Below are 25,062 nucleotides of genomic sequence, written 5' to 3'. Positions count from 1 at the left end.
AGTCAGAGTTATACTAAAACTAAATATTGCATCACTTATTAATAAGGAAGCAGGTCAAAACAACACACATATAAAGTGAATCGATTGAGTGCTCTACGATAATGATGGCTGGTCATGGCTGGTCGACGATTCACGGTCAAATGATTCGTTGAGAGCCCCGAGATAAAAGTACAAAGCTATTTTATAGCCAAGATACACCCCTTTCAACCTACATGACGAACAACAGATATATAGAATGGATCATAAGGTTAAGATTTGTATGAAAGATACCTATAATACATAGCAGACAGTATCTGCTGTGTCAACAGTTTTCATTGTATAGAGACCAGTGTCTGGCCCTCCGACTCCAAATTGAAGCCATCTCTCCCTGGTACGGTATAGAACAGAAACATTAACTCATGCTCTGGAATGCTCTTTAGGTTTTATCACCCAAAATACATCATACATCTCCTCTGTCAGTGTTATCTCTCAGAGGCCCATCCTCAGTAGAACACACATACAATAGTTAACAGAATACTTTTTTTTAATTTTTATGTATTGCAGCTGCAGAGTTTTAAAACAGCCTATCACTCGAATATCGTTGCTTTAAATCTGTGCACACGCAAGCAATCTCTCTCAGTCTTTCTCTATCTCCATCAACTCCATTCAAATTGCATCCAAAATAGGTAACCCTGTTCTAGATTGACATATAGCCCTATATACAGATGTCATAGATGTCCTAGACTACCTCTTTCAGGTAATCCATTCAATGCAGTATTAGCCTTATATTTAGCTAATTAATGATGGGTTATGCATAATAAACTTCAAACTTATAGCCTGTGTTTCTTGCATCTCTTGCGCTTTCAGGGAAAGCTAGACTAGAATAGCTTGCTTGTGATAAGGTGCGTCTCAGTGAGAGGTGTAGGAGTCAGGCGCAGGAGAGCAGGGATTTCTGAGAAGCGTGTTTAATATATAATATATATATATAGTCCATCAATACAAAATTGCCACAGACGAAAATCCAAAACTACGCTCTCCCACGGACCCAGAAATTCGTGCCAACACACGGAGGAACAACCACAGTTCCGACACTACATACAAGTGCCAAAAAAATGTGAAAACAAAACAGAAACTCGTGCCAAACGCACGGAGGAACAAACTCAGTTCCGAAACTAGACTACACGTGCGTAATAACGAAAACAAGACGCATCAAAGATAAACGAGCGCAAATACACACAAGCTTAATCCCGCACGAAATAAGGCAGGTAACAGGTGCCCTATATACACACAGAAATAAACGCAATTGAAACCAGGTGTGAAAATGAACACAGACAAAACAACCAGAAAAGGAAAAAGGGATCGGTGGCGGCTAGTAAACCGGCGACGCCGAGCGCCGCCCGAACAGGGAGAGGGGTTATCTTCGGTAGAAGTCGTGACATTGCTGGACATAATTTTTGGGGGCATTTCATATACCAATAGACTATTCGAAGAAGGACGTAAGCTCTTTTTTTGCTAAATGTTAAATACAGCAGCCAATAAAACACCTGGGTAGTTTGAAAGTAGGGCGATGGCGGTAGTTATTTATTCAGACCCCTAACCGTTTAATCTTCGTGAAGATAAGTGAAAGCCTTCTGCATGTAATTCTAGTCCTATATTATTCAAGGATGTCATTAGAATGATGAAGATAAGGACAATGAAACTTATAATATTATGAAAGGTTATATATGCGTCAGCCTACTAATTATACAGATAGGCCCTATTATATTTCAAAATTAAAATCGAATTCGCTAGCCTATACTTATAACTTTGTAGGCATCATGTGCTGCACCAGAATCGCATGTTCTCTCCCTGCTTTATCATGGTTTGAACGATGTGCGTAATTCCAGTCCATATGATACAGTACAGTAATAAAGTTCACACTCAAAAAGATTCGCGGCCTCCCGGGTGGCGCAGTGCTAGCTGCGCCACCAGAGTCTCTGGGTTCGCGCCCAGGCTCTGTCGCAGCCGGCCGCGACCGGGAGGTCCGTGGGGCGACGCACAATTGGCCTAGCGTCGTCCGGGTTAGGGAGGGTTTGGCCGGTAGGGTTATCCTTGTCTCATCGCGCTCCAGCGACTCCTGTGGCGGGCCGGGCGCAGTGCGCGCTAACCAAGGGGGCCAGGTGCACGGTGTTTCCTCCGACACATTGGTGCGGCTGGCTTCTGAGTTGGAGGCGCTGTGTTAAGAAGCAGTGCGGCTTGGTTGGGTTGTGCTTCGGAGGACGCGTGGCTTTCGACCCGAGCCCGTACGGGAGTTGTAGCGATGAGACAAGATAGTAATTACTAGCGATTGGATACCACGAAAATTGGGGAGAAAAGGGGATAACATTTTTTTTTAAAGATTTGCTTTTATTTACCCAAGAGAGCATATAGCTAGCTACATCTATGGGCTTTTATGTTTCTCTGTCGTGCGTAATGTGTAGTAGCCTATATACAGTGGTGTAAAGTACTTAAGTAAAAAATACTTTAAAGTACTACTTAAGTAGGTTTTTGGGGTATCTGTACTTCACTTTACTATTCATATTTTTAACAAGTTTTACTTTTACTTCACTACATTCCCACAGAAAATATTGTACTTTTTACTCCATACATTTTCCCTGACAACCCAAAACACGTGGTCATCCCTACTGCCTATGGTCCGGCAGACTCACTAAACACAAATGTATCTTTTGTAAGTAATGTCTGAGTGTTGTAGTGCGCCTATGTCTAGCCGTACATTTTAAAAACAAGAAAATGGTGCTGTCTGCTTAGCTTAATATAAGGAATTTTTTATTATTTATACTTTTACTTCTACTTTTGATACTTAAGCATATTTTATCAATTACATTTACTTTTGATACTTAAGCATATATAAAACCAAATACTTTTACTCAAGTAGTATTTTACTGGGTGACTTTCATTTTTACTTGAGTAACTTTATATTAAGGTATCTATACTTTTACTCAAGTTTGACAATTGGATACTTTTTCCACCACTGCCTATATATCATGTATGTATTGGATAACGGCACAATCATTTGGGCTTTTTTGGGCTTGGGCTCATTAAATGTGGTTAATGTAGGGCTCATAAAATGTATTTAATATATGTCTCATCATCCTCAGGTAGCATCATGTTTGAATTGTCATGCTGGTCAAAGCTCCAATCAAATCCAGACACATTTATATGCTTTATAATGCTTCTGAATGACACTTCCAGTTTTGGCGGGAAATACTGGGTTACCCGGGAGAAAAGTGATACCAGGAAATGATTAAACCCAAGCACTGACGGAGGAGCTGATGTTATGTACATCTGCCACTGCTAATCCCTTTGAGTTGAGCTGCTTGTGTCACACAAAATTGTGTGTGTGTGTGTGTTTTTCGTGTTTGTGTGTGGATACTGATTAGAGAGGAAGAAACATGTAAATGTGTCTAGGAATGGGGGAGGAAGGTTGGATGGTGGGAAGATAAAAAAAATAAAATAATCTACTAACCTATGTTTTCCACATTATGACATTACGCTTTGCCTTGGGATGTGTGTATAGACAAAGAAGATAGGCGGCGGTGGCTTTGGGGAGATCTACGAGGCGTTGGACCTGCTGACCAGGGTCAGTGTTGCTCTGAAGGTGGAGTCAGCACAGCAGCCTAAACAGGTCCTCAAGATGGAGGTGGCTGTCCTCAAGAAACTCCAGGGTAAACCCCAATTACATGTACTTAACCTTCCCTCTGGCTTCTGCCCCCTAAACTCAACCATCAATCACCTGCCCTAATCTCAACCATCAACCACCTGCCCTAAACTCAACCATCAACCACCTGCCCTAATCGCAACCATCAGCCACCTGCCCTAATCACAACCATCAACCACCTTCCCTAATCGCAACCATCAACCACCTGCCCCAATCGCAACCATCAACCACCTGCCCTAATTGCAACCATCAACCACCTGCCGTAAACTCAACCATCAACCACCTGCCGTAAACTCAACCATCAACCATCTGCCCTAAACTCAATCACCTGCCCTAATCACAACCATCAACCACCTTCCCTAATCGCAACCATCAGCCACCTTCCCTAATCACAACCATCAATCACCTGCCCTAATCGCAACCATCAACCACCTGCCCTAATCGCAACCATCAACCACCTGCCCTAATCGCAACTATCAACCACCTTCCCTAATCGCAACCATCAACCACCTTCCCTAATCGCAACTATCAACCACCTTCCCTAATCGCAACCATCAACCACCTGCCCTAATCGCAACTATCAACCACCTGCCCTAAACTCAACTATCAACCACCTGCCCTAATCGCAACCATCAACCACCTGCCCTAATCGCAACTATCAACCACCTGCCCTAAACTCAACCATCAACCACCTGCCCTAATCGCAACCATCAACCACTCATTCACCTGCCCTAAACTCAACCATCTGCCCTAAACTCAACCATCAATCACCTGCCCTAAACTCAACCATCAACCACCTGCCCTGAACTCAACCACAAGCCTCCTCTAAACTCAACCATCAACCATCTGCCCTAAACTCAATCACCTGCCCTAAACTCAACCATCTGGCCTAAACTCAACCACAACCCTCCTACCCTAAACTCAACCACAACCCTCCTACCATAAACCAAACCACAACCCTCCTACCCTAAACTAAACCACAACCCCCTGCCCTAAACTCAACCACAACCCTCCTACCATAAACCAAACCACAACCCTCCTGCCCTAAACTAAACCACAACCCTCCTACCCTACCCTAAACTCAACCACAACCCTCCTACCCTAAACTCAACCACAACCCATCTACCCTGAACTCAACCACAACCCATCCACCCTAAACTCAACCAACCCCCTGCCCTAAACTCAACCAACCCCCTGCCCTAAACTCAACCACAACCCCCTGCCCTAAACTAAACCACAACCCCCTGCCCTAAACTAAACCACAACCCCCTGCCCTAAACTAAACCACAACCCCCTACCCTAAACTCAACCAACCACCTGCCCTAATCGCAACCATCAACCACTCAATCACCTGCCCTAAACTCAACCACCTGCCCTAAACTCAACCATCAACCACCTGCCCTGAACTCAACCACAAGCCTCCTCTAAACTCAACCATCAACCATCTGCCCTAAACTCAATCACCTGCCCTAAACTCAACCATCTGGCCTAAACTCAACCACAACCCTCCTACCCTAAACTAAACCACAACCCCCTGCCCTAAACTCAACCACAACCCTCCTACCATAAACCAAACCACAACCCTCCTACCCTAAACTAAACCACAACCCCCTGCCCTAAACTCAACCACAACCCTCCTACCATAAACCAAACCACAACCCTCCTGCCCTAAACCAAACCACAACCCTCCTGCCCTAAACTAAACCACAACCCTCCTACCCTAAACTCAACCACAACCCATCTACCCTAAACTCAACCACAACCCATCCACCCTAAACTAAACCACAACCCCCTGCCCTAAACTAAACCACAACCCCCTACCCTAAACTCAACCAACCCCCTGCCCTAAACTCAACCAACCCCCTGCCCTGCCCTAAACTAAACCACAACCCCCTGCCCTAAACTCAACCAACCCCCTGCCCTGCCCTGCCCTAAACTAAACCACAACCCCCTACCCTAAACCACAACCCCCTGCCCTACCCTAAACCACAACCCCCTGCCCTGCCCTAAACTAAACCACAACCCCCTGCCCTAAACTCAACCACAACCCCCTACCCTAAACTCAACCAACCACCTGCCCTAATCGCAACCATCAACCACTCAATCACCTTCCCTAAACTCAACCATCTGCCCTAAACTCAACCATCAACCACCTGCCCTAAACTCAACCATCAACCACTCAATCACCTGCCCTAAACTCAACCATCAACCACCTGCCCTGAACTCAACCACAAGCCTCATCTAAACTCAACCATCAACCATCTGCCCTAAACTCAATCACCTGCCCTAAACTCAACCATCTGGCCTAAACTCAACCACAACCCTCCTACCCTAAACTAAACCACAACCCCCTGCCCTAAACTCAACCACAACCCTCCTACCATAAACCAAACCACTACCCTCCTACCCTAAACTAAACCACAACCCCCTGCCCTAAACTCAACCACAACCCTCCTACCATAAACCAAACCACAACCCTCCTGCCCTAAACCAAACCACAACCCTCCTGCCCTAAACTAAACCACAACCCTCCTAAACTCAACCACAACCCATCTACCCTAAACTCAACCACAACCCATCCACCCTAAACTAAACCACAACCCCCTGCCCTAAACTAAACCACAACCCCCTACCCTAAACTCAACCAACCCCCTGCCCTAAACTAAACCACAACCCCCTGCCCTAAACTCAACCAACCCCCTGCCCTGCCCTAAACTAAACCACAACCCCCTGCCCTAAACTCAACCAACCCCCTGCCCTGTCCTAAACTAAACCACAACCCCCTACCCTAAACCACAACCCCCTGCCCTACCCTAAACCACAACCCCCTGCCCTAAACTAAACCACAACCCCCTGCCCTAAACTCAACCACAACCCCCTACCTTAAACTCAACCAACCACCTGCCCTAATCGCAACCATCAACCACTCAATCACCTGCCCTAAACTCAACCATCTGCCCTAAACTCAACCATCAACCACCTGCCCTAAACTCAACCATCAACCACTCAATCACCTGCCCTAAACTCAACCATCAACCACCTGCCCTGAACTCAACCACAAGCCTCCTCTAAACTCAACCATCAACCATCTGCCCTAAACTCAATCACCTGCCCTAAACTCAACCATCTGGCCTAAACTCAACCACAACCCTCCTACCCTAAACTCAACCACAACCCCCTGCCCTAAACTCAACCACAACCCTCCTACCATAAACCAAACCACAACCCTCCTACCCTAAACTAAACCACAACCCCCTGCCCTAAACTCAACCACAACCCTCCTACCATAAACCAAACCACAACCCTCCTGCCCTAAACCAAACCACAACCCTCCTACCCTAAACTAAACCACAACCTTCCTACCATAAACCAAACCACAACCCTCCTACCCTAAACTCAACCACAACCCATCTACCCTAAACTCAACCACAACCCCCTGCCCTAAACTCAACCACAACCCTCCTACCCTAAACTCAACCACAACCCTCCTACCCTAAACTCAACCACAACCCATCCACCCTAAACTAAACCACAACCCCCTGCCCTAAACTAAACCACAACCCCCTACCCTAAACTCAACCAACCCCCTGCCCTAAACTCAACCACAACCCCCTGCCCTAAACTCAACCAACCCCCTGCCCTGCCCTAAACTAAACCACAACCCCCTGCCCTAAACTCAACCAACCCCCTGCCCTGCCCTAAACTAAACCACAACCCCCTACCCTAAACCACAACCCCCTGCCCTACCCTAAACCACAACCCCCTGCCCTAAACTAAACCACAACCCCCTGCCCTAAACTCAACCACAACCCCCTGCCCTAAACTCAACCAACACCCTGCCCTAAACTGACCAGTAGTCATTTCAAAGTACACATTCAACGTAATTTAATCTCAAGAGATGGAATTTATATTGTTGTATATTTTCTTAAAGGTTGACGGTCTACTACTCGATAAGGCAAAGGGATATGCTGACTCTGAAGGGTAATGTAGAGAAAGAAATCAAGGACGTTTTGGGTGGGGCTATGTAGGGATAGAGGGCAGAGTGGGACTATGTCGGGGTAGAGAGCAGAGTGGGGCTATGTAGGGATAGAGGGCAGAGTGGGACTATGTCGGGGTAGAGGGCAGAGTGGGACTATGTCGGGGTAGAGAGCAGAGTGGGACTATGTCGGGGTAGAGAGCAGAGTGGGACTATGTCGGGGTAGAGAGCAGAGTGGGACTATGTCGGGGTAGAGAGCAGAGTGGGGCTATGTCGGGGTAGAGAGCAGAGTGGGGCTATGTCGGGGTAGAGAGCAGAGTGGGACTATGTCGGGGTAGAGAGCAGAGTGGGACTATGTCGGGGTAGAGAGCAGAGTGGGGCTATGTCGGGGTAGAGAGCAGAGTGGGGCTATGTCGGGGTAGAGGGCAGAGTGGGGCTATGTCGGGGTAGAGGGCAGAGTGGGACTATGTCGGGGTAGAGGGCAGAGTGGGACTATGTCGGGGTAGAGAGCAGAGTGGGACTATGTCGGGGTAGAGAGCAGAGTGGGACTATGTCGGGGTAGAGGGCAGAGTGGGGCTATGTCGGGGTAGAGAGCAGAGTGGGGCTATGTCGGGGTAGAGGGCAGAGTGGGACTATGTCGGGGTAGAGAGCAGAGTGGGACTATGTCGGGGTAGAGAGCAGAGTGGGACTATGTCGGGGTAGAGAGCAGAGTGGGGCTATGTCGGGGTAGAGGGCAGAGTGGGACTATGTCGGGGTAGAGGGCAGAGTGGGACTATGTCGGGGTAGAGGGCAGAGTGGGACTATGTCGGGGTAGAGGGCAGAGTGGGACTATGTCGGGGTAGAGAGCAGAGTGGGACTATGTCGGGGTAGAGAGCAGAGTGGGACTATGTCGGGGTAGAGGGCAGAGTGGGGCTATGTCGGGGTAGAGAGCAGAGTGGGGCTATGTCGGGGTAGAGGGCAGAGTGGGACTATGTCGGGGTAGAGAGCAGAGTGGGACTATGTCGGGGTAGAGAGCAGAGTGGGGCTATGTCGGGGTAGAGAGCAGAGTGGGACTATGTCGGGGTAGAGGGCAGAGTGGGGCTATGTCGGGGTAGAGAGCAGAGTGGGACTATGTCGGGGTAGAGGGCAGAGTGGGGCTATGTCGGGGTAGAGAGCAGAGTGGGACTATGTAGGGGTAGAGGGCAGAGTGGGGCTATGTCGGGGTAGAGGGCAGAGTGGGGCTATGTCGGGGTAGAGAGCAGAGTGGGACTATGTCGGGGTAGAGGGCAGAGTGGGACTATGTCGGGGTAGAGAGCAGAGTGGGACTATGTCGGGGTAGAGGGCAGAGTGGGGCTATGTCGGGGTAGAGAGCAGAGTGGGACTATGTCGGGGTAGAGGGCAGAGTGGGGCTATGTCGGGGTAGAGAGCAGAGTGGGACTATGTCGGGGTAGAGGGCAGAGTGGGACTATGTCGGGGTAGAGGGCAGAGTGGGGCTATGTCGGGGTAGAGAGCAGAGTGGGACTATGTCGGGGTAGAGGGCAGAGTGGGACTATGTCGGGTAGAGAGCAGAGTGGGACTATGTCGGGGTAGAGGGCAGAGTGGGACTATGTCGGGGTAGAGGGCAGAGTGGGACTATGTCGGGGTAGAGAGCAGAGTGGGACTATGTCGGGGTAGAGGGCAGAGTGGGGCTATGTAGGGGTAGAGAGCAGAGTGGGACTATGTCGGGGTAGAGGGCAGAGTGGGGCTATGTCGAGGTAGAGAGCAGAGTGGGGCTATGTCGGGGTAGAGGGCAGAGTGGGACTATGTCGGGGTAGAGAGCAGAGTGGGGCTATGTCGGGGTAGAGAGCAGAGTGGGGCTATGTCGGGGTAGAGGGCAGAGTGGGGCTATGTAGGGGTAGAGGGCAGAGTGGGACTATGTCGGGGTAGAGGGCAGAGTGGGACTATGTCGGGGTAGAGGGCAGAGTGGGACTATGTCGGGGTAGAGGGCAGAGTGGGGCTATGTCGGGGTAGAGGGCAGAGTGGGGCTATGTCAGGGTAGAGAGCAGAGTGGGACTATGTCGGGGTAGAGAGCAGAGTGGGACTATGTCGGGGTAGAGGGCAGAGTGGGACTATGTCGGGGTAGAGGGCAGAGTGGGACTATGTCGGGGTAGAGGGCAGAGTGAGGCTATGTCGGGGTAGAGGGCAGAGTGGGACTATGTCGGGGTAGAGAGCAGAGTGGGACTATGTCGGGGTAGAGGGCAGAGTGGGACTATGTCGGGGTAGAGGGCAGAGTGGGACTATGTCGGGGTAGAGAGCAGAGTGGGACTATGTCGGGGTAGAGGGCAGAGTGGGGCTATGTCGGGGTAGAGGGCAGAGTGGGACTATGTCGGGGTAGAGAGCAGAGTGGGACTATGTCGGGGTAGAGGGCAGAGTGGGGCTATGTCAGGGTAGAGAGCAGAGTGGGACTATGTCGGGGTAGAGGGCAGAGTGGGGCTATGTCGGGGTAGAGGGCAGAGTGGGACTATGTCGGGGTAGAGGGCAGAGTGGGGCTATGTTGGGGTAGAGGGCAGAGTGGGACTATGTCGGGGTAGAGGGCAGAGTGGGACTATGTCGGGGTAGAGAGCAGAGTGGGACTATGTCGGGGTAGAGGGCAGAGTGGGACTATGTCGGGTAGAGGGCAGAGTGGGACTATGTCGGGGTAGAGAGCAGAGTGGGACTATGTCGGGGTAGAGAGCAGAGTGGGGGTAGAGGGCAGAGTGGGACTATGTCGGGGTAGAGGGCAGAGTGGGACTATGTCGGGGTAGAGGGCAGAGTGGGACTATGTCGGGGTAGAGGGCAGAGTGGGACTATGTCAGGGTAGAGGGCAGAGTGGGACTATGTCGGGGTAGAGAGCAGAGTGGGACTATGTCGGGGTAGAGGGCAGAGTGGGACGATGTCAGGGTAGAGGGCAGAGTGGGACTATGTCGGGGTAGAGGGCAGAGTGGGACTATGTCGGGGTAGAGAGCAGAGTGGGGCTATGTCGGGGTAGAGGGCAGAGTGGGACTATGTCGGGGTAGAGGGCAGAGTGGGACTATGTCGGGGTAGAGGGTAGAGTGGGACTATGTCTGGGTAGAGAGCAGAGTGGGACTATGTCTGGGTAGAGAGCAGAGTGGGACTATGTCGGGGTAGAGGGTAGAGTGGGACTATGTCGGGGTAGAGGGTAGAGTGGGACTATGTCTGGGTAGAGAGCAGAGTGGGACTATGTCGGGGTAGAGGGTAGAGTGGGACTATGTCGGGGTAGAGGGCAGAGTGGGACTATGTCAGGGTAGAGGGTAGAGTGGGACTATGTCGGGGTAGAGGGTAGAGTGGGACTATGTCTGGGTAGAGAGCAGAGTGGGACTATGTCTGGGTAGAGAGCAGAGTGGGGGTAGAGGGCAGAGTGGGACTATGTCTGGGTAGAGGGCAGAGTGGGACTATGTCTGGGTAGAGAACAGAGTGGGACTATGTCTGGGTAGAGGGTAGAGTGGGACTATGTCTGGGTAGAGAGCAGAGTGGGACTATGTCTGGGTAGAGAGCAGAGTGGGGGTAGAGGGTAGAGTGGGACTATGTCGGGGTAGAGGGCAGAGTGGGACTATGTCTGGGTAGAGAACAGAGTGGGACTATGTCGGGGTAGAGGGCAGAGTGGGACTATGTCTGGGTAGAGGGCAGAGTGGGACTATGTCGGGGTAGAGGGCAGAGTGGGACTATGTCGGGGTAGAGGGCAGAGTGGGACTATGTCGGGGTAGAGAGCAGAGTGGGACTATGTCGGGGTAGAGAGCAGAGTGGGACTATGTCGGGGTAGAGGTCAGAGTGGGGCTATGTCGGGGTAGAGAGCAGAGTGGGACTATGTCAGGGTAGAGAGCAGAGTGGGACTATGTCGGGGTAGAGAGCAGAGTGGGGGTAGAGGGCAGAGTGGGACTATGTCGGGGTAGAGAGCAGAGTGGGACTATGTCGGGGTAGAGGGCAGAGTGGGGGTAGAGAGCAGAGTGGGACTATGTCGGGGTAGAGAGCAGAGTGGGACTATGTCGGGGTAGAGGGCAGAGTGGGGGTAGAGAGCAGAGTGGGGCTATGTTGGGGTAGAGGGTTGAGTGGGACTATGTCTGGGTAGAGGGTAGAGTGGGACTATGTCGGGGTAGAGAGCAGAGTGGGACTATGTCGGGGTAGAGAGCAGAGTGGGGGTAGAGGGCAGAGTGGGGCTATGTCGGGGTAGAGGGCAGAGTGGGGCTATGTTGGGGTAGAGGGTAGAGTGGGACTATGTCTGGGTAGAGGGTAGAGTGGGACTATGTCGGGGTAGAGAGCAGAGTGGGACTATGTCGGGGTAGAGAGCAGAGTGGGGCTATGTCTGGGTAGAGAGCAGAGTGGGACTATGTCGGGGTAGAGAGCAGAGTGGGACTATGTCGGGGTAGAGAGCAGAGTGGGGCTATGTCGGGGTAGAGAGCAGAGTGGGGCTATGTCGGGGTAGAGAGCAGAGTGGGGCTATGTCGGGGTAGAGAGCAGAGTGGGGCTATGTCTGGGTAGAGAGCAGAGTGGGACTATGTCGGGGTAGAGAGCAGAGTGGGGCTATGTCTGGGTAGAGAGCAGAGTGGGACTATGTCTGGGTAGAGAGCAGAGTGGGGCTATGTCGGGGTAGAGAGCAGAGTGGGACTATGTCTGGGTAGAGAGCAGAGTGGGACTATGTCTGGGTAGAGAGCAGAGTGGGACTATGTCTGGGTAGAGAGCAGAGTGGGACTATGTCTGGGTAGAGAGCAGAGTGGGACTATGTCTGGGTAGAGAGCAGAGTGGGACTATGTCTGGGTAGAGAGCAGAGTGGGACTATGTCGGGGTAGAGAGCAGAGTGGGGCTATGTCTGGGTAGAGGGCATAGTGGGGGTAGAGAGCAGAGTGGGACTATGTCTGGGTAGAGGGCAGAGTGGGGCTATGTCTGGGTAGAGGGCCGAGTGGGACTATGTCGGGGTAGAGAGCAGAGTGGGACTATGTCGGGGTAGAGAGCAGAGTGGGACTATGTCTGGATATAGGGCAGAGGCGTAATTACTAGGTTGTTAGGCGGAAATAAAAGTTTTGACTTTGATACCTGCAATACCTGCAATACCTCCTCCCGTCCCCCAAAATGTCTCCTCCCATCCCCCAAAATGTCTCCTCCCATCCCCCAACTTCCCCAACATGTCTCCTCCCATCCCCCAACATGTATCCTCCTAATCCCCCAACATGTCTCCTTCCATCCCCCAACATGTCTCCTGTCCCCCAACATGTCTCCTCCCATCCTCCCATCCCCTAAAATGTCTCTTCCCATCCTCCCATCCCTCAACATGTATCCTCCCATCCCCCAAAATGTCTCTTCCCATCCTCCCATCCCCCAACATGTCTCCTCCCATCCCCCAACATGTCTCCCCCAATATGTCTCCTCCCATCCCCCAACATGTCTCCTCCCATCCCCCAATATGTCTCCTCCCATCCCCCAACATGTCTCCTCCCATCCCCCAACATGTCTCCTCCCATCCCCCAATATGTCTCCTCCCATCCCCCAATATGTCTCCTCCCATCCCCCAACATGTCTCCTCCCATCCCCCAACATGTCTCCTCCCATCCCCCAACATGTCTCCTCCCATCCCCCAACATGTCTCCTCCCATCCCCCAACATGTCTCCTCCCATCCCCCAACATGTCTCCTCCCATCCCCCAATATGTCTCCTCCCATCCCCCAACATGTCTCCTGCCATCCCCCAATATGTCTCCTCCCATCCCCCAACATGTCTCCTCCCATCCCCCAACATGTCTCCTCCCATCCCCCAACATGTCTCCTCCCATCCCCCAACATGTCTCCTCCTAATCCCCCAACATGTCTTCTCCCATCCCCCAACATGTCTCCTCCCATCCCCCAACATGTCTCCTCCCATCCCCCAATATGTCTCCTCCCATCCCCCAATATGTCTCCTCCCATCCCCCAACATGTCTCCTCCCATCCCCCAACATGTCTCCTCCCATCCCCCAACATGTCTCCTCCCATCCCCCAACATGTCTCCTCCCATCCCCCAACATGTCTCCTCCCATCCCCCAACATGTCTCCTCCCATCCCCCAACATGTCTCCTCCCATCCCCCAACATGTCTCCTCCCATCCCCCAATATGTCTCCTCCCATCCCCCAATATGTATCCTGCCATCCCCCAATATGTCTCCTCCCATCCCCCAACATGTCTCCTCCCATCCCCCAACATGTCTCCTCCCATCCCCCAACATGTCTCCTCCCATCCCCCAACATGTCTCCTCCCCTCCCCCAACATGTCTCCTCCTAATCCCCCAACATGTCTCTTCCCTTCCCCCAATATGTCTCCTCCCATCCCCCAACATGTCTCCTCCCATCCCCCAACATGTCTCCTCCCATCCCCCAACATGTCTCCTCCCATCCCCCAACATGTCTCCTCCTAATCCCCCAACATGTCTCCTCTACTCTATTTTTCTCATCAAACGGCTTAAAGGCCCAGTGCAGTCAAAAACACAATTCCTGTGTTTTATATATATTTCCACACGATGAGGTTGGAGAAAATATTGTGAAAATGATGATAATGCTCTTTTGGTATAAGAGCTGTTTGAAAAGACTGCCTGTAATTTCAGCCTTTTTTGGTGGGATGGAGTTTTGGACTGACTGGTGACCTCAGTTAATTAATAGACCAATATGAAAGAGTTCCGAGTTCCTCTGCCAATAACAGATAGTTTTCAGTTTTTCCCTTCCACTGAGACCACTTCTAAACAGTCCTTTCAAAATTCTTGCTTGAGAAATTTATCTTTGCTAAGAAGCTATTTTAGTTTATTTTTGGCCATTTTAATTGAAAACATTCACAGTAAAGTAATTAATTGTTACCCAGAAATTATTTGATTTTGAGATAAAAACGGCTGCATTGGACCTTTAAGATAAGCTTTTCTTAGGGGTGAAAAAAACATGTATGGTAGGCCTAGCCCCACTCACGCTTTTCAAGCATTTGCATGCCGTCAATTATGATGATGCTGGGAAGGGGACGAGAAAGAGTGAAGATGAGGTTGAAAATGGAGTGAGAGAATGAGTGTATGGGAGAGTAAAGTGGGGTAGCTCCCTGGTCTGTGCTGCTGTGTGTGTAGAAGGGCTCTGGGGTGTGGCTGCTGGCTGGAGTCTGGCTCTGAAGCAGGGTTCCCTGAGACATGCACACACACTCTCACACACGACCACACTCACAGACCATAAAGCAGTAGGACCAGAGGCAGGCTTGGCTGGCCTGGATGGGGGAGGACACTGGAGCACAGTGGAATGTGATTATACTATGTCATAAAGGATGCTATGTTCTATTGTATCGTCCAGGTAAAGAACACGTGTGTCGCTTTGTTGGATGCGGCCGCAATGACCGCTTCAACTATGTGGTGATGGAGCTTCAGGTAAGGATGGGCCTGTTTAAACGTCTCTAATTCTCTATAGCGATGTCAGTGAGCTGATGTGACTAAGTGTGAAGTGTGTGGAGTGATTCTGTAGGCTACGTGGGTGGTGTGTTTTTCAGGGGCGTAACCTGGCAGAGCTGAGGCGCAGTATGACGCGGGGCACGTTTACAGTCAGCACTACCCTGAGACTGGGACGACAGACACTAGAAGCTATAGAGAGCATCCACTCTGTTGGCTTCCTGCACAGAGACATCAAACCGGTGAGACAGGCAGGGAGTGTGTGTGTGAGGGTGGAGTGTGTGTGTGAGGGTGGAGTGTGTGTGTGTGAGGGTGGAGTGTGTGTGTGTGTGAGGGTGAAGTGTGTGTGTGTGTGAGGGTGGAGTGTGTGTGTGTGTGTGAGGGTGGAGTGTGTGTGAGGGGGGAGTGTGTGTGTGAGGGGGGAGTGTGTGTGTGAGGGTGGAGTGTGTGTGTGTGAGGGTGGAGTGTGTGTGTGAGGGTGGAGTGTGTGTGTGAGGGTGGAGTGTGTGTGTGTGTGAGGGTGGAGTGTGTGTGTGTGAGGGTGGAGTGTGTGTGAGGGGGGAGTGTGTGTGTGAGGGGGGAGTGTGTGTGTGAGGGTGGAGTGTGTGTGTGTGAGGGTGGAGTGTGTGTGTGTGTGAGGGTGGAGAGTGTGTGTGTGAGGGTGGAGAGTGTGTGTGTGTGTGTGAGGGTGGAGTATGTGTGTGTGTGTGTGTGTGTGTGAGGGTGGAGTGTGTGTGAGGGTGGAGCGTGTGTGTGTGTGTGTGTGTGTGTGTGTGTGTGTGTGTGTGTGTGTGTGTGTGTGTGTGTGTGTGTGTGTGTGTGTGTGTGTGTGTGTGATATGTGTGTGTGTGTGTGTGTGTGTGTGTGTGTGTGTGTGTGTGTGTGTGTGTGTGAGGGTGGAGTGTGTGTGTGTGTGTGTGTGTGTGTGTGTGTGTGTGTGTGTGAGGGTGGAGTGTGTGTGTGTGTGTGTGTGTGTGTGTGTGTGTGTGTGTGTGAGGGTGGAGTGTGTGTGTGTGTGAGGGTGGAGTGTGTGTGTGTGTGTGAGGGTGGAGAGTGTGTGTGTGTGTGTATGCTTAGGGACTATCCTTTTTGAATGAGGAGATCATCATCAGTAATTTGACATTTTCTTTCTGTGAAAGTGACAAGAATCAGACTATGATAGTTGCTATTAAAATCCTTCCTCTCTTTTTCTTTATCTCTATCTCTCTTCTTCTTCACCTTCTCTCTCTCCTAGTCCAACTTTGCCATGGGTCGGTTCCCCAGTACCTGTAGGACCTGCTACATGCTGGACTTTGGCCTTGCACGCCAGTTCACTAACTCCTGCCAAGAGGTCCGACCGGTAAGTGTCTGTCCACATGTGTGGTTAGACACTGTGTTCCGGTTTCCCGGACACATATTAAGCTTAGTACTAGACTAAAAAGCTTGCTTAATGGTGAATCTAAATTGAAATAGCTTTTTTAGTCTGGGAATAGGCTTCAAACAGACTGGTCATGTCTGTTTGTGTGCTATTGTCGTGTAAGGTTCTACCATGTTAGTCGTACAGCAGCATGATGTGAAGTCTCTCTCTCTCCCCCAGCCTCGCCCAGTAGCAGCGTTCTACCATGTTAGTCGTACAGCAGCATGATGTGAAGTCTCTCTCTCTCCCCCAGCCTCTCCCAGTAGCAGCGTTCTACCATGTTAGTCGTACAGCAGCATGATGTGAAGTCTCTCTCTCTCCCCCAGCCTCTCCCAGTAGCAGCGTTCTACCATGTTAGTCGTACAGCAGCATGATGTGAAGTCTCTCTCTCTCCCCCAGCCTCGCCCAGTAGCAGCGTTCTACCATGTTAGTCGTACAGCAACATGATGTGAAGTCTCTCTCTCTCCCCCAGCCTCGGCCAGTAGCAGCGTTCTACCATGTTAGTCGTACAGCAGCATGATGTGAAGTCTCTCTCTCTCCCCCAGCCTCGGCCAGTAGCAGCGTTCTACCATGTTAGTCGTACAGCAACATGATGTGAAGTCTCTCTCTCTCCCCCAGCCTCGCCCAGTAGCAGCGTTCTACCATGTTAGTCATACAGCAACATGATGTGAAGTCTCTCTCTCTCCCTCAGCCTCGGCCAGTAGCAGCGTTCTACCATGTTAGTCGTACAGCAACATGATGTGAAGTCTCTCTCTCTCCCCCAGCCTCGCCCAGTAGCAGCGTTCTACCATGTTAGTCGTACAGCAACATGATGTGAAGTCTCTCTCTCTCCCCCAGCCTCTCCCAGTAGCAGCGTTCTACCATGTTAGTCGTACAGCAACATGATGTGAAGTCTCTCTCTCTCCCCCAGCCTCGGCCAGTAGCAGCGTTCTACCATGTTAGTCGTACAGCAACATGATGTGAAGTCTCTCTCTCTCCCCCAGCCTCGGCCAGTAGCAGCGTTCTACCATGTTAGTCGTACAGCAGCATGATGTGAAGTCTCTCTCTCTCCCCCAGCCTCTCCCAGTAGCAGCGTTCTACCATGTTAGTCGTACAGCAACATGATGTGAAGTCTCTCTCTCTCCCCCAGCCTCGCCCAGTAGCAGCGTTCTACCATGTTAGTCGTACAGCAACATGATGTGAAGTCTCTCTCTCTCCCCCAGCCTCTCCCAGTAGCAGCGTTCTACCATGTTAGTCGTACAGCAACATGATGTGAAGTCTCTCTCTCTCCCCCAGCCTCGGCCAGTAGCAGCGTTCTACCATGTTAGTCGTACAGCAACATGATGTGAAGTCTCTCTCTCTCCCCCAGCCTCGCCCAGTAGCAGCGTTCTACCATGTTAGTCGTACAGCAACATGATGTGAAGTCTCTCTCTCTCCCCCAGCCTCGCCCAGTAGCAGCGTTCTACCATGTTAGTCGTACAGCAACATGATGTGAAGTCTCTCTCTCTCCCCCAGCCTCGCCCAGTAGCAGCGTTCTACCATGTTAGTCGTACAGCAACATGATGTGAAGTCTCTCTCTCTCCCCCAGCCTCTCCGAGTAGCAGCGTTCTACCATGTTAGTCATACAGCAACATGATGTGAAGTCTCTCTCTCTCCCCCAGCCTCTCCCAGTAGCAGCGTTCTACCATGTTAGTCGTACAGCAACATGATGTGAAGTCTCTCTCTCTCCCCCAGCCTCGCCCAGTAGCAGCGTTCTACCATGTTAGTCGTACAGCAACATGATGTGAAGTCTCTCTCTCTCCCCCAGCCTCGCCCAGTAGCAGCGTTCTACCATGTTAGTCGTACAGCAACATGATGTGAAGTCTCTCTCTCTCCCCCAGCCTCTCCCAGTAGCAGCGTTCTACCATGTTAGTCGTACAGCAACATGATGTGAAGTCTCTCTCTCTCCCCCAGCCTCGCCCAGTAGCAGCGTTCTACCATGTTAGTCGTACAGCAACATGATGTGAAGTCTCTCTCTCTCCCCCAGCCTCTCCCAGTAGCAGCGTTCTACCATGTTAGTCGTACAGCAACATGATGTGAAGTCTCTCTCTCTCCCCCAGCCTCTCCCAGTAGCAGCGTTCTACCATGTTAGTCGTACAGCAACATGATGTGAAGTCTCTCTCTCTCCCCCAGCCTCTCCCAGTAGCAGCGTTCTACCATGTTAGTCGTACAGCAACATGATGTGAAGTCTCTCTCTCTCCCCCAGCCTCTCCCAGTATCAGCGTTCTACCATGTTAGTCGTACAGCAACATGATGTGAAGTCTCTCTCTCTCCCCCAGCCTCGCCCAGTAGCAGCGTTCTACCATGTTAGTCGTACAGCAACATGATGTGAAGTCTCTCTCTCTCCCCCAGCCTCTCCCAGTAGCAGCGTTCTACCATGTTAGTCGTACAGCAACATGATGTGAAGTCTCTCTCTTTCCCCCAGCCTCGCCCAGTAGCAGCGTTCTACCATGTTAGTCGTACAGCAACATGATGTGAAGTCTCTCTCTCTCCCCCAGCCTCGCCCAGTAGCAGGGTTCAGAGGCACAGTCCGCTATGCGTCCGTCAACGCACACAAGAACAAGGAGATGGGTCGGCATGACGACCTGTGGTCCCTCTTCTACATGCTGGTGGAGTTCATGGTTGGACAGTTGCCATGGAGAAAGATCAAAGACAAGGTAAGAATCTAGTCTGAACATTCCTTCCTGTACACCAACCAATCAGCAGTCTCAGCCAAACTAGTCAGGATTCAAAGGTGCATGACTCGTAATGGTAACGTTAGCTAGGTACATGACTCGTAATGGTAACGTTAGCTAGGTACATGACTCGTAATGGTAACGTTAGCTAGGTACATGACTCTAAATGGTAACGTTAGCTAGGTACATGACTCGTAATGGTAACGTTAGCTAGGTACATGACTCGTAATGGTAACGTTAGCTAGGTACATGACTCTAAATGGTAACGTTAGCTAGGTACATGACTCGTAATGGTAACGTTAGCTAGGTACATGACTCGTAATGGTAACGTTAGCTAGGTGCATGACTCGTAATGGTAACATTAGCTAGGTACACGACTCGTAATGGTAACGTTAGCTAGGTACGTGACTCGTAATGGTAACATTAGTTAGGTACATGACTCGTAATGGTAACGTTAGCTAGGTACATGACTCGTAATGGTAACGTTAGCTAGGTACATGACTCGTAATGGTAACGTTAGGTATGTGACTCGTAATGGTAACGTTAGGTATGTGACTCGTAATGGTAACGTTAGGTACATGACTCGTAATGGTAACGTTAGCTAGGTACATGACTCATAATGGTAACGTTAGTTAGGTACGTGACTCGTAATGGTAATGTTAGCTAGGTACATGACTCTAAATTGTAACGTTAGCTAGGTACATGACTCGTAATGGTAACGTTAGTTAGGTACATGACTCGTAATGGTAACGTTAGCTAGGTACGTGACTCGTAATGGTAACGTTAGCTAGGTACATGACTCTAAATTGTAACGTTAGCTAGGTACATGACTCGTAATGGTAACGTTAGTTAGGTACATGACTCGTAATGGTAACGTTATCTTTGGCTAACTTGACTTGACTAGAGACTGACAGACTAACTCAATAACATGTCACAGCTCTGACGTCGCTGCATATGAATGTACTCATGCACGAGACTACATAAAAAAATAGTTATAATGTACACTGAGTATACCAGACATTAGGAACGCCTTCCTAATATTGAGGTGCCCTCAGAACAGCCTCCATTTGTCAAGGGGATGGACTCTACAAGGTGTTGAAAGCATTCCACAGGGATGCTGGCCCATGTTGACTCCACAGGGATGCTGGCCCATGTTGACTCCAATGCTTTCCACAGTTGTGTCAAGTTGGCTGGATGTCTTTTGGGTGCTGGACCATTCTTGATACAGACATGGAAAAACCCAGCAACGTTGCAGTTCTTCACACAAACCGTTGCGCCTGGCACCTACTACCATACCCTGTTCAAAGGCACTTCAATCTTTTGTTACTTAAATCTCAATTGTATCAAGGCTTAAAAATCATTCTTTAACCTGCCTCCTCCCCTTCATCTACACTGATTGAAGTGAATTTAATAAGTTACAATAATAAGGGATCATAGATTTCACCTGGTCAGTCTATGTCATGGAAAGAGCAAGTAAACTTCATAATGTTTTGTACGCTAAGTGGATATGCCTTTTAGCAGATGCTTTTATCCAAAGCGACTTAAAGTCACGCGTGCATACATTTTATGTAAAGGAGGCCATCAAACCCACAATCCTGCCATTACAAGCGCCATGCTCTACCAACTGATCCACATGTGTGGACCCCAGCTATGATCACAGGCTCATGCTGAAACACCTCTCTCTCTCTCTCTCTCTCTCTCTCTCTCTCTCTCTCTCTCTCTCTCTCTCTCTCTCTCTCTCTCTCTCTCTCTCTCTCTCTCTATCTCTCTCTCTCTCTATTTCTCTCTCTCTCTATTTCTCCCTCCCTCCCCAGGAGCATGTAGGGAAGCTGAAGGACAGCCATGACCACAGGCTCATGCTGAAACACCTCTCTCTCTCTCTCTCTCTCTCTCTCTCTCTCTCTCTCTCTCTCTCTCTCTCTCTCTCTCTCTCTCTCTCTCTCTCTCTCTCTATTTCTCCCTCTCGCTCTCACTCTCTCTCTCTGTCTCTGTCTCTCTCTCTCTCTTTCTCTCTATCTCTCTATTTCTCCCTCCCTCCCCAGGTGCATGTAGGGAAGCTGAAGAACACCTATGACCACAGGCTCATGATGAAACACCTCTCTCTCTCTATCTCTCCCTCCATCTCTCTATCTCTCTCTCTATTGCTCCCTCCCCAGGAGCATGTAGGGAAGCTGAAGGACAGCTATGACCACAGGCTCATGCTGAAACACTTGCCAGCTGAGTTCACTGTCTTCCTGGATCACATCTCTAACCTGGACTACTTCACCAAACCAGACTATCAGGTAGCATGGCAGATCTCTTTCCCTTTACCTACTCTATGTGTGTATACAGTATCTCTGTGTTTTAACAGTTAGAACTATAAATTTTGTTACAGTTCCCTGTGTCAATATACAGTAAGTCCCAGGACATGTGTGTATGTAGTGTATGTTTTCAGAACGACTGATTGTCTGCATTATCTTGGGATTGTCTGAATGTCTGAGCCCTCTTTCTGGAGTACTAAGTATCAGCCAGTCAGTCAGTGATGTTGTGCAAGCTGTTCGGTATCTCAGGATATGACATCATGTGACTTTCTGTTGTGTTGTAGCTGCTGTTGTCAGTGTTTGACAACAGTATGAAGACCTACAACGTGGTGGAGAATGACCCGTATGACTGGGAGAGGACTGGGTCTGATGGTACTCTGACCATCAACGCCACAGCCACCACACCACAGCACCACACACGACTCACCCCAGCACACATGGGGTAAGAGACTGGGAACACACACACACAAACACACACACACACACACACACACACACACACACACACACACACACACACACACACACACACACACACACACACACACACACACACACACACACACACACACACACACACACACACACACACACACACACACACACACACACACACACACACACACACACAGAGAGAGAGACTGGGAATCTTGGATGAACTGTTTGAAGGTCCACTGACAGTTCAGGGGCTTCTTGTCTATTTCACTATCACACACTTTTAACTTGTTTACCGAATGAATGAATGAATCTACCTGTTGAATGAATGAATGAATGAATGAATGGATGGATGAATCTACCTGTTGAATGAATGAATGAATGGATGGATGAATCTACCTGTTGAATGAATGAATGGATGGATGAATCTACCTGTTGAATGAATGAATGGATGGATGAATCTATCTGTTGAATGAATGAATGAATGGATGGATGAATCTACCTGTTGAATGAATGAATGAATGGATGGATGAATCTACCTGTTGAATGAATGAATGAATGAATGAATGGATGGATGAATCTACCTGTTGAATGAATGAATGAATGAATGAATTGATTAATTAAATTACTTAGTGACATCAGAGTAACATTCACTCTATAATTTCAGCATGGCCAATGCATCCCTGATCCCTGGGGACCTGGCGAGGGAGAACACAGACGATGTTCTGCAGGACGAGCAGCTTAGTGACAACGGGGAGAACAACCCTCCTCCAGACCGCCGCCCCGGATCCCCCAGCATGCCCCGGGCCAACCAGGAAGCTGACGTCTGGGAGGAGCTGGACCGTAACCGCATCAGGACCGCTGTGTGGAAGGTAGAGAGGAGAACATACACACACACCAGGGTTTCCGTTAGCCGGTAATAGGCTTTTGTACACCCCTCCCCCAAAACCCAATAAATACAATTTACGCCGGCTAATTGCCCCCGGCTAAAATCCCATTGCATTTTAGCCTATTCATTGATGGAAATACTGGTCGATGGAAATACATTTGACCGGTCATGCTTATTGGTCTAAAGGAACATTTGCATAATTTAGTGGAATTAAATGGGCAATTGTGTATTTCCGTTTGTCGCTATGTAGCCTATCTTATTTATCACACCTGCACAGCATACAGATACAGAGCCTACATTTGAGTGGAATATCTGTCAGACAGCGCGAGAGCTGCTGCTACAGCTTCTCAAACAGCTCGTTCGTTGCTGCTGGAGTGAAACGGACTTTTATAAGACCAATAATTGCGCAACAAATCTAAATGCAATCACATGTTAAGAACAGTTTTGATGGCCATGATTAAAAATAGCTAATATTTTAATTTCTCAACTGGTAATTGAAACGTGCTTCCTAATCACCATTCAAGTGCATAGGCAGCGGCAGGCTTCAGCGTGTCACACACCACTTTGCAATGAGCTGGAGGCATTTTGAAAACATGTACTTCATTGTTTGAAACTTTAAAGTTTTACTTGCTTCAAAGTAGCCTAGCCAAAATTATTTTCTAAATACTTCCATATACCATTGAAACCATGTAGCCTATTTCTCTCGTTCTTTTGGTTTTCAACTTTCTTTCATTGTCCGGTAGCCAAAGGCACAGTCATAGTTATATCAGCAGCCCATGATAGTTGTTGCATCTTTAGATCTCCCCCCTTTCTACATTTCTAACAGATATTTTCATCTCTGTCACATGTGCTTTTGGCAATGGTGTTTTCCCGCTAACTGCATTACGGAACGAACATTTGCACATAGCCTACTGCCTTGTGTAACCAACTGCCTTGTGTAGCTACTGCCTTGTGTAGCTACTGCCGTGTGTAGCCTACTGCCTTGTGTAGCCTACTGCCTTGTGTAGCCTACTGCCTTGTGTAGCTACTGCCTTGTGTAGCTACTGCCTTGTGTAGCTACTGCCGTGTGTAGCCTACTGCCTTGTGTAGCCTACTGCCTTGTGTAGCCTACTGCCTTCGTGTAACCAACTGCCTTGTGTAGCCAACTGCCTTGTGTAGCCTACTGCCTTGTGTAGCCTACTGCCTTGTGCAGCCTACTGCCTTGTGTAGCCTACTGCCTTGTGTAGCCTACTGCCTTGTGAAGCCTACTGCCTTGTGTAGCCTACTGCCTTGTGTAGCCTACTGCCTTGTGCACATTGCTGCGTTTATAATGTGAAGAAATAATAGTTTATCAACATTGTAAGCATTCTGATCTGTTCCATCAGCCTCGTTGCTTTTCTAAAGTCATTTTATGTAGCCTAGGACTACTGGTTGTATGAACTTGGGATCTATCATCACATAAGTGTCCCAGAGTCTGTTTGGAATAGGCTGTTTCTTTCTCGCACAGAACGTCAAGCTGACCAATAGAATAGGTCAACTTTTCTACTATGGGAGATAGTAGATTGACAAAGGCTGGGGATTTTGCTGTACGTTGGCTGAAGAAAAGTACATGTGGACAGTCATTCTAACATCTCCAAACTGCGCATTGGAATTCAGTAAGAAGGACGCATCCCATTGCATCCAATGCGTATGGGTCCGGTACATTTCTCAAATGTCCAGTAAATTAAAATGCTGCCGGTCAAACGTCCGGTGCCATATTTTCCTAACGGAAACCCTGAAACACACACACCATGATGACTGAGTTCAACCATATATCACTCTATCCCTCGTTTCTCTCCCCTCTAGGCAGCAACAGAGGAGGAGCACAGCAACAACCAGGGGGGTCTCCAGAGCCCGTATGCCAACCTCAGCCTGGGCTCCCCTGTCCGGGTACACTCTGAGATGGTGGGGGTGTCAGGACAGGATGGTGGTAGTCCTCTCCTCAGGAAGCTCCGTAACATCCACAGCTTTGAGCTGGACAGGAGGCTGACCCTGGAGACCAAGCCCAGTCCTGAACGGTTCATGGAGGCGTGGTCAGTACCCCTACTTAACCCCCTGTCCTTCTATTCCTTCCATGCTACACTATCATAACAACCAGGGACTTGTTTCTACTGCAATTCAGTCAGTTCAGGATATTAATCAAGATGAACCAAAGTCCCTATACAATCATTTAAAAGTTTGTTTTAATGATGAATTAGTTTACTTCCTAAACTGACTGAATTTCAATGCAATTGACCTCAACCCTGCTATTGCTAACCCTGCTGCTAACAACAACGCTTGTGCTAC

General features: G+C 49.6%; 1 protein-coding gene across 2 annotated transcripts in view; it reads left to right on the top strand.

The window, feature by feature from the left end:
* Positions 1 to 25,062, top strand: part of LOC139563621 (tau-tubulin kinase 2-like) — a 56,646-nt gene that overhangs the window by 20,326 nt on the left and 11,258 nt on the right. For both annotated transcript variants that reach the window (XM_071382458.1, XM_071382457.1), the window contains exons 3-11: positions 3,536 to 3,683; positions 14,954 to 15,027; positions 15,147 to 15,287; positions 16,280 to 16,384; positions 18,958 to 19,116; positions 21,291 to 21,416; positions 21,719 to 21,876; positions 22,537 to 22,741; positions 24,583 to 24,809. In XM_071382458.1, the coding sequence (XP_071238559.1) occupies positions 3,536 to 3,683; positions 14,954 to 15,027; positions 15,147 to 15,287; positions 16,280 to 16,384; positions 18,958 to 19,116; positions 21,291 to 21,416; positions 21,719 to 21,876; positions 22,537 to 22,741; positions 24,583 to 24,809 (1,343 nt within the window). The remainder of the gene's footprint in view (positions 1 to 3,535; positions 3,684 to 14,953; positions 15,028 to 15,146; positions 15,288 to 16,279; positions 16,385 to 18,957; positions 19,117 to 21,290; positions 21,417 to 21,718; positions 21,877 to 22,536; positions 22,742 to 24,582; positions 24,810 to 25,062) is intronic.

Source organism: Salvelinus alpinus, chromosome 34 (genome assembly GCF_045679555.1).
Source record: "Salvelinus alpinus chromosome 34, SLU_Salpinus.1, whole genome shotgun sequence".
NCBI classification, from domain to species: Eukaryota; Metazoa; Chordata; class Actinopteri; order Salmoniformes; family Salmonidae; genus Salvelinus; species Salvelinus alpinus.
The sequence above is the reverse complement of the archived record's forward strand: the minus strand, read 5'-3'. Positions and strand labels throughout refer to the sequence as shown.